The 12,501-nt window shown below is 41.5% G+C and overlaps 2 protein-coding genes across 6 annotated transcripts in view; both read left to right on the top strand.

The window, feature by feature from the left end:
- ptk7b (protein tyrosine kinase 7b) overlaps window positions 1–4,521 on the top strand; it is a 63,827-nt gene extending 59,306 nt beyond the window's left edge. The window contains exons 15-20 of the mRNA XM_077582833.1: window positions 940–1,101; window positions 1,177–1,409; window positions 1,496–1,576; window positions 2,617–2,768; window positions 2,844–3,022; window positions 3,129–4,521. Coding sequence (XP_077438959.1) covers window positions 940–1,101; window positions 1,177–1,409; window positions 1,496–1,576; window positions 2,617–2,768; window positions 2,844–3,022; window positions 3,129–3,289 — 968 coding nt within the window. The 3' untranslated portion in view covers window positions 3,290–4,521. The remainder of the gene's footprint in view (window positions 1–939; window positions 1,102–1,176; window positions 1,410–1,495; window positions 1,577–2,616; window positions 2,769–2,843; window positions 3,023–3,128) is intronic.
- A 1,914-nt stretch (window positions 4,522–6,435) lies between these two features.
- srfb (serum response factor b) overlaps window positions 6,436–12,501 on the top strand; it is a 30,609-nt gene continuing 24,543 nt past the window's right edge. For all 5 annotated transcript variants that reach the window (XM_077582769.1, XM_077582770.1, XM_077582767.1 and 2 more), the window contains exon 1: window positions 6,436–7,492. In XM_077582769.1, coding sequence (XP_077438895.1) covers window positions 6,851–7,492 — 642 coding nt within the window. In that variant the 5' untranslated portion in view covers window positions 6,436–6,850. The remainder of the gene's footprint in view (window positions 7,493–12,501) is intronic.

The following is a 12,501-nucleotide window of genomic DNA, read 5'->3' as shown; positions in this document are numbered from 1 at the left end:
TTTCTGGGTTTGGTCAGCAGACTGAGCCATGATTGGGCGGGCTCGTTACCTATTTCCTCAGCAGGTGATGTCGTCTTCAATCGACAGCAAGTAGTAAAATGAGTTTTTAAAGGTATTAATTGTACATAATAAATAATGACATTATCAAATTCATTCTGACAAAATAAAGCATTAACTTTCTACTGCTGAAAATTGCTCAATAAGTCAAGTGTCCCATTCATGAGTCTGTGTAGTGGTCCACTTGCTTGACTTGGATGTGAATGGTTTTATGTCCTTTTATGTGCCCTTCAACTTGTCCAGGGTCAGTTGGGATAAATAGGGCTCCAGCAGTATAGAAAAATATAATGACCCATTATTGAATATTAGGAAAATGAGTTTCACATTGGATTACTGCAATCAATGACTTTTTATTACAGCATTTATTTCCTTTGCACCTAAATATAATTTTGCCAAGTGGTTTGTTTTCATCTGTGTGTTTTGCTCTGCTTGATCATATATGTTTAGGCAATTATCCTTTGTGACGTGAAGGGTTTCTTCTACACAATGATGTCATTGTGAAAATCAAAGAATGCACTGTTCTAAGTCAATTTGAACAAATGCATTATCATTTAAACACATAGAGGATCAGCTGTACGGTTGAGGCTTTGTTGTATCAGGTTTCGCTTTTCCCCGCAATTAAAACTGAACATGAAAATATTCCTTTTAACAAGTTGAGCCTCGCAATACGACACCGTGTTAGATCAAGTTATAATTTGTGTTGCTATGAAGGATCTTGTTACATTGTGCTTCAGGTGCCATTTTTTCAAGGGAACACACTCATTGATTCTTGCTGGTGACAAATGTTTATGCTTTGGTGGTAGTAGAATGCCGCGCTCATATAATGCAAATATCTTCTGCAATGTCATGTGAGCTCTAAACATTGTTAATTGTGTCTGTCAGGAGGGGCCGTTCAACAAAATGGCCACACCACCACTGAGATCCAGGAGGAGGTGGCACTCACCAACATGGGTACCATGGCAACAACCGAGAAGCGCCACAGCCACGTTAACAGCGACAAGCTGCACTTCCCCCGAGCGAACTTGCAAACTATCACTACCTTAGGTAACGTTCATTTGCTGGATTCAAACGTTAGATATCAGCCTGTTGTGGCCGTTGGCAAACTGTGACGTGATGCAGGTAAAGGAGAGTTTGGCGAGGTGCTGCTGTCCAAAGCCAAGGGCATCGAGGAGAGGGAGGAGGAAACGGTGGTGCTGGTGAAGAGCCTTCAGACTCGAGACGAGCAGCTTCAGCTGGACTTCCGCAGGGAAGCGGAAATGTTGGGCAAGCTCAACCACCCCAACGTGGTCCGCCTGCTGGGGCTGTGCAGAGAGGCCGAGCCCCACTACATGGTCCTGGAATACTACGACCTGGTAACGCTTACTGAAAGATGCGCGTCGACGCTTCATGAGGGACTTTCTGCTTCACGTGTGTTTTCTTCTCGTCTTTGTCAAACCAGGGAGACTTAAAACAGTTTCTGAGGATTTCCAAAAACAAAGATGACAAAGTGAAATCTCAGCCGATCAGCACCAAGACCAAAGTAAGTGTGGAGGATTAACACACTTTTTTTTTTATATGTATAATTAAAGCTTACAGTTGAAGTTCTTAAAATACAACTTTGCTGTCCCAAGTGTGGACAAGCTTGCAAGAGGAAAAAAAAAAGTTTTGTTTTGTTAAATCTGAATAAGGTAGAACACTGCTTCCTGCAAACAAATTTGATGCCTTGAATTAAAAATAAGAAATAAAAATATATATAATTACTGTGTATATATATATATATATATATATATATATATATATATATATATATATATATACACACACAAACACACACACACACACACACACACACACACACACGTATTCGCACGCGTACCATGAACGAGCCTGACACAGATGTTGTTGGGCCCGAGGTGGCAGTCGCGAGTAAAAATTTGACAAACTGCACAAAGATCTGATAAATTTAAATACATTAACTAATTTGCTCCCAAAAACGTTCTATTTTAAATAGTGCTATGATCCCCAAAACGTATTTAGACTTCTTTTTTTTACACTAGAGCATACAGAAGGCTTTGAGGGAACCTCTGACCTGAAGAGGTCGCTTAAAGCAATGATAGTTATTAAAAGAATAAAATAATAATTTAAAAAAAAACGACCATCAGGTGGCAGCAGAGTGTAAGAGATCAGCCAGGGCCATGTTGCAACAAGCTCTTTTCCACAGTGTTTGAAACAGATTTGTGAATAATGATGAAACTTTTTATTAGATGCAACTTTAATTGCTGCAAAACGGAAACAGATACAAATATTTACAGATATTTTTTCCTGATGAAAGAAGAGACTCTAATCTTTCTTTTGGTAGGTTCCATGTTTTTACAGCAATAGAACTCAATGTTCTGTAAGCTTTACAAAATCAGTCAAAATCCAATAAAACAGCTGAGAGCGAAGGAGGTTGCTTCAGTGAAAATGTCTGGAAGTTAAAAAGCTTTTTGTTCTGTATTTGTATATAATACGGACACATTTTGTCATAAAGCGGCCACTGTGATCACAAGCAGCTAAAGACTCGAACCGTCCTCTTCCTAGGTTTCCATCTGTGCCCAAGTGGCTCACGGGATGGAGCATCTATCCAATCACCGCTTTGTTCACAAAGACCTGGCGGCCCGAAACTGCCTAATCAGCAGTCAGAGACGCGTGAAAGTGTCGTCGCTCAGCCTCAGCAAAGACGTTTACAAAAGGTCAGACGAGTCCGTAGGAGAAGACCATTTTAGTGTCCCGACTGCTCACAGTGCTTGTTCTTTGTGCGTGTACAGTGAGTACTATCACTACAGACAAGCATGGATCCCCTTGCGCTGGCTCCCGTCAGAGTCTGTGTTCGAGGACGACTTCTCCACCAAGTCTGACGTTTGGGCTTTCGGAGTGCTCATGTGGGAGGTATTCAGTCACGGGGAAATGCCGTACACCAAACTCGGAGACAATGAAGTGCTCGAAGGTCAGTTTAGGCTTCTTCTTTTTTTGTTTTGTTTTTGGTGATGATGTACCACAGAAATATTGCTCCTAACTATCTTTATACTCTCTGTGGCCCCTTCCCCTCGCAGGCCTGCAGAGCGGCAAGCTGAAGTTGCCCCCACCAGAAGGATGCCCCTCCAAAATGTACAAGCTGATGGTCAGCTGCTGGGCCCCCAGCCTCAAGGAGCGCCCCTCCTTCAGTGACATCGTCCACAGCCTAGGAGAGCCGCCCTCTGACAGCAAAGTCTGAGACGTCAAGAAAGGGGAAGGCCCTTTCCCCTACGAATAAAGACGGCAATGTCTGACATTTCAGGGAACAAGAGTTTTAAATATGCATTTCAGACATTTTAAGAAAATGAGTGTGGAGGAGTTTGCCATATCAGTGGATGCACACTCACATTTTTTTTTTCTTTTTTTTTCCTGAATGGCGACTATGTTTGCCTTAAACGCACCCAGTTCAACTTCCTGTCTGTGTGAAGTCTGAGACTCTTCACAAATTTGGTGCCTCTACCTGTGCGCGCAAATCAAAACCAAACGCGACCTATCAAACAAAGCGTCAACCTATCCTCCAGTCAACTGCATCCTCGTCATCACCTCTAACCAGACGGATGCTTCAAGTGTGTGTTTGTGGACTATATAAGCTCCAGTATGTGAAACTGTTTGCATGAAAGCGTCTGTTACACTTGTGGTGTGCAACATGAGAGGACTTGTTTTAAAAACAAGCCTCTGTTACGATGATGAACTATCTTTTAGTATGCACCCAAGAAATGATAAGACTGTTTCAATGGAGATTTTGTATATTTTAATGTGTGTGTTTTGTTTTTGTATTAACCTTGAGGTGCTCCCAGTAACATGTTACCTTGTGATGGTGTCTGAATGGCAAGAATCCATCCCGAGTGTTGCACTTGTGGCGTGCTTCTTAGCAGCGGTCCAATCACAGGTCCCCTCCAGGTCCGTTTGTTTCTGTGTGCAAAAAGGGGACCAGTGTACATAATGTTAGAGGCCTTGCACTAACTTCACATAAAACATCCCTGTTTGTCTATCTGCAGGTGCCTGTTTATTTATAATGAAGGTCCTGTGTTGTTTTCTATTGGTTTATAGTACGAAGCTCTAAGGTAGTTCTCCTATTGTTTATCATGATCCAGCTCAGTGTGCGTTTAGCCTGGCCAAGCAGCTAAAATGCTAACACAAAAAAAAAAAAGTCAAAGGAGTGACTGTTGGTCACCAGTACTTAAGTGCCTGGTAAATGAAGGATTATCTTAAAATTATTTTCACTTTTTTTTTTTTATACACAAATCAAATGCCTTTGTTCATAAAATTCTTTTTATACGTTGTGTTAGTGTAATATGTTTCTATGAATTCTAGGCACTCACATCTAAACTTTTTTTTAGAAATCTGTTTCAACAAAAGTCCACAATTATGTATGGATATAAACACAAGTATACATACTTCTGTCAATAAAGGTTCAGTGTTTTTACTTGATTTGTTGTGTTTTATAGGTTACTGTTTAACAACCTGCAAGCAATGTAAGAGAAGTAAATATACTCACTGGCCACAACATGAGGCGCACCTTTGAATTATTTAAGATGCTTATACAATCATACTGTAATTATCAGTTTTATCTGACATGGGTGAAAAGTAAGTAGGCATTAGGAATTTATTATAGATTTGTACAGATTTTTAGTATCACTGAAGTCTTTACAAATCATTTTTAAACAGACAACAAATCGGGATTATTTTTCTTGTTTATAATTTTTGTATTGTCTTATTTCTTATTCCTTATTTTCTATATGGCTTGTCACTAGACCATTCAGGAGCTAGCTAAAATTACTTGTTACTTTCAGCTTACTTTCTTATCTTATATCGCCTTTATTTTTATTTTCCTTTGTATAATAGAAAGAAAACATTAATTACAATACATCTGTAATAGGAATATGGATTTTATTGGCAATTTTAATGCCTGGTTACTTTTTAGCTACCCTGTAGTTTGTTAAATATTAGAAGTACCACAGCAAAATACAAAGACAAGAATAAACACCTCTCTGATACTTACAAAACTAAGCTTTATCTTTATTAAAGCAGATTTTTCAATAAATCTTCTATTACATCTGATCAGATGCACGTGTCGTGTACAATACATTGGCCTAAAGTAAATTTGATAGTTCTTATCCAAGGTACAGTTGCTGCTAACAGTTTCATAGACGTCCCTCTTTAAAATGTTGCAATCTGTGAGTGTGAACTAATCTTCTGAGCTCTCGACAAATTCTCTTGGCGACTGTTGGTGCACAGTAATGTAGTGAACAACTGTACGCCTTCATATCTCAGACAAGCCTCTGCACGCTGACTCTTAAAACACTTGGGTAAACAACTGTTAGTGATAACAAAAATATTCTGTATTCTTGTATCAGTTAATTATAAAGCGCTAAATCTTACTGGACTGACCTAATAATACAAAATAAATTATATAAGCGGAAATGCAGATTGTTTGTTACCAGATGCCCGCCTATTTATTTTATTTTATTTTCCTCCCAGCCAATATCGTATGGTGTAATTTCCTTAACGAGCCTCTAGAGGGCGGTATGTATTTTTGACTCCCCTTTTGAATAATCCACTATGCAAGGACAAGACACTTATCAAAAGTGCTGCATGCATCCTGAAAAGATCAGCCCAACAACTTTTAATTTCTAGACGGTGATGATGTAATGCTTTACCAAGTCATCTTGCTAGACAACACATAATTGTGCCAACTTCTGCCAAGGGAATATCTACTAAGTACTATGTTACCGGTAAATCGTACTCTGCTAACTCCACTTTTCTTTCTCTGTTTAACCAGCTAATGTTAAGTGAAGTTTTTTTTTCCTTTTCTAATGATTTGGTGTTCTTTATCGTTATGACACTATAAGCTTAATCTAATTTAAGATCATTACTCAGAGAAATTGATTGACAAAACTGTTAAACTTTTTTTTTTTTAAACCTATGCTTTGACTAATTGACTATATTTTTTCCACATTCAATAACTACATGTCTGTATTGTATATTACAGTTGATTCAACAACTATACAGTAACATAAAAGTAAACTAATAAATACTTAAGTATAATTTTCAACAGTTAGGACCAATGGTGAGTAGGCAACAAAACTTGAATGTTTCGTTTTTTTTGGTGCCTCTGCCAGAATGACGTTGTCGGTAGCGCAACCATGTTGGTATTTATGCAAATAAATACCCTTGCGACCAATAGCCGCACGCCTGTGATAATCCTCAACCAATCGGGAGGCACCGCTGTGACTCACCAAATAAGGAGCGACAACACCATATAAGGAAACAGTATCTCTTTATAAGGAGGAAAGTAGTTCCTGTGCCATCATATTAGTCCGCAGGTATAAACACTGAGCTGAAATGTTGCTTATTCATCTGTTCCAAAACACGAAACAGACTAGATTGTGCTATTGTTGGGTAATTGAGTATTATTATGTCACTAGCTAGTCAGTGTTTGCCTTGGTTTCAGTTCACAACCCGGACTGCGTGCTATGGCGGAACAACATGGCGGGCGCTTTCCGTCTTTTCCTTTTTGAGAAAGTGCTGAGAGTTTTGGACATTAGAGGAGGGCGAAGCGAACTGAGGCTGCTTACGAAGGGCCAGTGGGCAGCATCACTTATCAAAGTTTGTTTTCCTTCTTTCCCGGACTCTGTCGAAACGCCAACGTAGCCGCTTTGTTTACATTCTGTGACCCGGCCGTGCATGCGTTTTGTCAGTCATTTACGAGCTTCAGCTTTGTGGGCTGGCGTCAAACACAGTCGCGCCACTAAGTAGAATGTTACCGAGCCAGGTTGGGTCGGCACCACAAGGAAACGCATCAGCTTCAACTAGAGGTACCGTCGGGCTCGGTGTCGGTGGCGGGAATCGTCCCGTCTTGATCCGAGCAGGGCAAGCTTCAGTCGGGCTTGGGGAGAACGCGAGCGGGGTCGGGCGGCACGGAACCAGGGAAGCGCTCGGGATGTTGGGGGCGAACGGTCCGGGGGGTCCACGAGGTGTGAGGTCAGGGAACGGGACCGGCGTAAGCCCGCTTCAGGCCGCCATCCAGGGCGGCATGGTGGGTCTCAACGCGGGGATCGTGCTGCCTCACGGAGCCAGGTTCGACCCGGACAGAGAGAGTGTGCCTATGTGCAGCGGCTCGGACAACGACTCGGACTCGGGGGATGACGACGACCCGGTGGGTTCGCTCGGGGACAGCAGGAGAGGGGTGAAGCGGGAGAGAACCGAGATGGAAGCCGCTGTCACGGGCCAGGAGGTCGGAGGAACTCCCGGTGGGTACGGTTTGGTTCCCGGGGGGGTGGCGGGGGCCAAGCCGGGGAAGAAGACACGTGGTCGTGTCAAGATCAAGATGGAATTTATTGACAACAAGTTGAGACGCTACACCACTTTCAGCAAGAGGAAGACTGGCATTATGAAGAAGGTGAGTCAACATCGCATGCTGCAGTCGTTTGCAAGTGTCACTCGTTTTGCCTCCCTTGCAGGCATATACAAACAAACTATTAGGTACACCTGCACTTAAGGACGTAATGCTCCGTCTGTGTCGTTTGTCTGATATGATGATCTATCATGATCATGCAACACCACATAAAAGTGAACAGGTTGACATTGCAAAATGTTTGTATTACAATCTGCAGGTGTATCTAATATTTGTCTTCATTCTTACATGTCTTCATGATCAGAATTAAATCAGTGGTAATCCAACTCTACAAACTTGAGTCTATCTCAGCATTGACAGGTCTCCAGACAATTATGGCACGTATGAACAAACAACCACACACTCACAATTACACAATTTTGTCAAAACAGTGGTTCTTAACCTTGTCGGGGGTACTAAACCCCACCAGTTTCCTAAGCGCATTCACATAACCCTTCTTTATTGAAAAATAAAATATGTTTAAAAAAATTCTAATTCAAGACATAGTTCAGGGGTCAGCAACCTTTTTTGTCAAGAGCCATTTACACCAAATAAATAAGCAAAGATGTGTCTGGAGCCGCAAAATATTTGAAGCTTGTGATGAAGGAAACAGTGTGTTCGTGCTGACGGCCCAAGAGCTACTTAGAGCTGCACAACAACACAAAAATATGACAGCAGCATCCAATACGTACACATTCATAGTTCTTGTACCTTTTAGTCTTCAGATTTTGGATTGTATTTTTTTTTAGGGGGTGTGTAATTTTTCAGACTTCATTTTTAATACATGTTTAGGCTTTTCTGCCTTTCTGTCAAATTTTGTGGACATTTTATGGTAATTTTTGCGCTTTCTTCCTTTGTTTTTGGGCATTTTCTGACTTTTTTGGCCATCCAAAGATATTTTAGTTTATGGTAATTTTCTGCCTTTCTCTTGTTTTTGAATAGTTGATGGTGACTTTTTGAGCATTTTCTTTTCTGCCTTTTTTATTCACTTCTCATTTTTGGGAATTTCATGGACATTTTATGGTAATTAAAAACGAAAAATTTACCTTTTTGTCTCTTTTTTTAATTTTTTTTTTTACTTAATTAAAAAAAAAACATTTTTATCCATCCATCCATTTCCTTAACCGCTTCCTCCTCACAAGGGAGCCTATCCCAGCTGGCTTTGGGCAGTAGGTGGGGTACACCCTGAACTGTTTGCCAGCCAATTGCAGGGAAGACAAACAACCATCCACACTCACACCTAGGGACAACTTAGAGTGTTTAATTAACTGGCCATGCATGTCCTTGGAATGTGGGAGGGGACCACAGCACCCAGAGAAAACCCACACAGGCACGGAGAGAACATGCAAATTCCACCCATGAAGGCCGAAGGCCGAAGCCCAAACTCAAATCTCACGACCCTCAGCACTGGGAGGTGGACGTGCTAACCAGTCATTCACCGTGCCGCCTCATTTAAAAAAAAAAAAATCTATATCATTAATTTATTTAAATAATATTTTATCTAAAAAGATTAAAATAAATTTACTTTCTACAATTTTTCACAGGGAGCCACAAGAGAGGGGCCAAAGAGCCCGATGTGGCTCCAGAGCCGCACGTGCGTTGCTGACCCCTGACATAGGTATACAGTAGGGTTTGGTGAACAAAATGAACAGGGAGAGTAGCCTTAAGATGGAACCCAGAACTCTATAAAGAGCAGCAGAATTGATACAATGAACAATTAAGAAATCACAGGAAGTACAATCACAACAGCTACAATTCGACTACTAAACGCACCAAATTCCCTGCAGCACAGATAGGCCAAGCAATGTCGCGTGATCACCTGGAGCCAATGATGGCCAAGTGCACATCCCGGATCGGACCGCTGACCCTCAAACGTGAGGCAGGCAAGCTAACCTAATATTCAAACCCAGGAAGTGATCAGTCGGAAATGTATTTGAAATATTATGTAAGCCAGTGCATGACAAGGAATGGGTTTCAAATAGACATGGGCAAATGACACTTCTATTTATGACCATGGCAACCCGCAAGTCCCTTCACACATGATGTTTTCGATCTCACCAATAGTAACTTTCTCCACTCTGCCCGCCTGATGTATTCTTCTTTTTATTTCAAACACGACGCACCAGAGCACCTAATGCAGTGAGCGGTTGCCAGGACAGCCATCGGTGCGCTGGCTGTCCCTCGCGCCACCGAAGCGGCACGCTGATCGCAGGCAGCGGCCATGTGGCGGGCAAAGCAGCAGCAGGCCTTTAGGTGCCAACAGCTGATTAAACCCCAGAGACACACACGCACAAACCAGACAAGCGCGGGGGTTGCGTTCACGGGCTCTGTGTGTCGGTATGTCATTGTGTTATGTAGTCCAAGTTCTGCATTGAGTCAAGTGCAGCTATCACAAAATCTTTGAAAAAAATCTTGACTATGCACATGCACATTGTAGCCTGCTGCATTTTGCTTGTTTTATCACCCCCTCTTCTTCTATGTATCTCAGATCGTTGTCGTGGAAACTGAGGTTTCTTTATGTAGGCTCTTGGAAACGTGAACATCATTTGACACGCCGTGGGGAGGGACTGTCAAAAAGTGTTGTTACAACACAAAGATAAAGCATGGTAAAGAGGTTTCAGTAGGTTTTTTTTTTGGTGGGGGGGTCTCGTTTTGAAGGATGTGTTGAGGCATCTCCCCTCTTGGAGGAATTCTTACTCGCTCTCAAGTGGCAGGTTGCTTCATTAGCAACCGAGTTCCCCTTTTGTCAACAGCAGTTGTGTCGCTGACATGGTTACGCCCAAATAACTCCCTTCATAACTAGCACGGCCTTCATTTGGCTTCAGTGGGAATGATAATGAGTCTTCTGTTGTCGCACCTTTTGTAATTTTAGGATGCAGACAACATGCAATGCACTTTTATTTTGAATTTTGTGGCTGTAGCTCATGAACCGCTGATACTGCGCTTGCAACAACTGCCGCAATGTCCACACGATTGCAAAAGTTGAGCCTAAACTGCCATCCTTTTGTGATGCCACGTTAAACTTCATTGGATCTCACAAAACCTTAGCTTGGCACGCACTGGTAGATTTTTTGCAACACATTTTGGAATTAAAAGAGACGACCTTCAGTCCGATTCAATTGTTGGTCAAATCAGTTATAAAGATGTGAGATGTCTGTTTTTTTATTTCCGGGTTTTTTGGACCTTTTTTACAAGTTGCGTTTTGCAATTGCAAAAAAAAGTAAGACCACTGTCAGGTAAAATGTCCGTGCAAGATATCAATACTGACCAACCTTTCACACAAAGGCCAAGTTTGCTCAAATTTGACTCACAAATTTGTCTATATCTAAGTGAACACTTCTCCTTTGCCGAAATAATGTGTCCACGTCACAGCTGTGCAAGTCAAGACGCAGATTCAACACCATCATTGTTGCAAATGGCTTGCCTTTAGGCTGCCAACGATAAAGTCCAGTCTAAAATATGCAGTTTTATCACAGATGTTGCAAGTTTGCGGGAGTGTGCATTCGGTATGCTGAGCGTAGGTATGTCCACCAGAGCTGTTGCCCGTCAATTGATTGTTCATTTCTCTACCACTCGAAATTGGTGTTTCTCAGAATTTGGTAGTACACCCACCATCACAATAACCGCCACATCCGGCATCCTTCACCTGAAATAAGCGGCCTTGTGTGTGAAGAGTAAATTCCTGCAGTTTCACAATACTTAAATCATCATGTTCGCTGTCCTTTGTTCACAAACTTAGAGCTGGATGCTTTTTGTTTTGTCGTTTTGCAGTGATTAACTTCATGTCAGGCACATCCGCATTCCTGCTGAATTTAAACTACCATATTTCCTATGAGGGGAATTTCCTAATCTTAACACGTTAGATCTTGAATCTGACCATAATCCCTGACCTTTATTGGGCCTGATTGATTTACTAAAGGTTTGCACATGCAAAAACATGCACAAACTTGATTGCTCATGCAAACAGATGTGTAAGCTAATTTAGGAACCGGGCACTACCAGGATTGCCTTTGCCAAACCTGCAAAATTGCTGCATAGTGTATTTGGTCTGTCTTGAGAGGATTAAATGCAAATAGGTGAATTTAGCACGCGTAATGTGATTTATCAAAGCAGAGAAACCTTGTGATTGCTGATTTTTGCGTCTTTTAAATATCACACCTAAAAACCAAGTGCTGATCCGGATGCAATGTGGTGCCAGTGCAGCATCTATGCAATTGCAATTTAAGAACTGACTTTGAGTCAATCACAAGAAGGAGTCATGCCATATATCGCTTATGACAAATCTACTTTCAATTCTGCATTTCCTTCTGGGTTATTTGTTTTTAGCACACTGTATAAATTGCCGCTGGCCCCTCCCAGAGCAGTTTTTCATGTGTGCTGTCCCAAGTTTTAAACGCAATGTTCAGGACAAGTTCAATCAAACTTGATGACTTTTATCCGTTTTTGGGCTTCCTCAAAATGATCAAAAAAACATAAAATTGTATTTCTGTCGGTCTGCCACTCACACTTCCAATTCCATCACTTCAAACTTCACTTTGTGCTTTGCGGTGCTCTCCAAATTGTTCTATGGTGAAAACACTGTCTAAATGTAATTGCTTTCTCTCTTATATTATTATTTGTGTATGTCACATGTATTTATGTTCATGTGTCTGAAAAGTTGTGTGGCGGCGGAGCGAAATGAATTTAACCCCCCCTCAACCCCCTGCAGTTGTGAATATTTATGAGGAAAATGGTGCACATTGAAGTCATTATCTAGCTTGTAGCACAACCAAAGCGTCCCCAAATTGACAAATTAGTCCTTTTCTGTACTGGCTGATTGACACTGCCCCCTTGCCGCCATTAAAGAGCTAATAAGAGCTGCTTGCTTCACTCTGCATCTTCTAGGCTTCTTTATAGTTTCTTTACTCCAGTGTATTTTTTTGCCATGACCACGTGGTGGTTATCATTGAGCCAACAGTACTGCTATCATTACAGCATCGCAATGTTAAAAGTCCCATGCTCGATTGCACGCTTCC

This window comes from Vanacampus margaritifer, chromosome 12, assembly GCF_051991255.1.
Source record: "Vanacampus margaritifer isolate UIUO_Vmar chromosome 12, RoL_Vmar_1.0, whole genome shotgun sequence".
In the NCBI taxonomy this organism is placed as follows: Eukaryota; Metazoa; Chordata; class Actinopteri; order Syngnathiformes; family Syngnathidae; genus Vanacampus; species Vanacampus margaritifer.
Note: the sequence above shows the minus strand (reverse complement) of the source record. Positions and strands in the feature narration are given on the sequence as shown.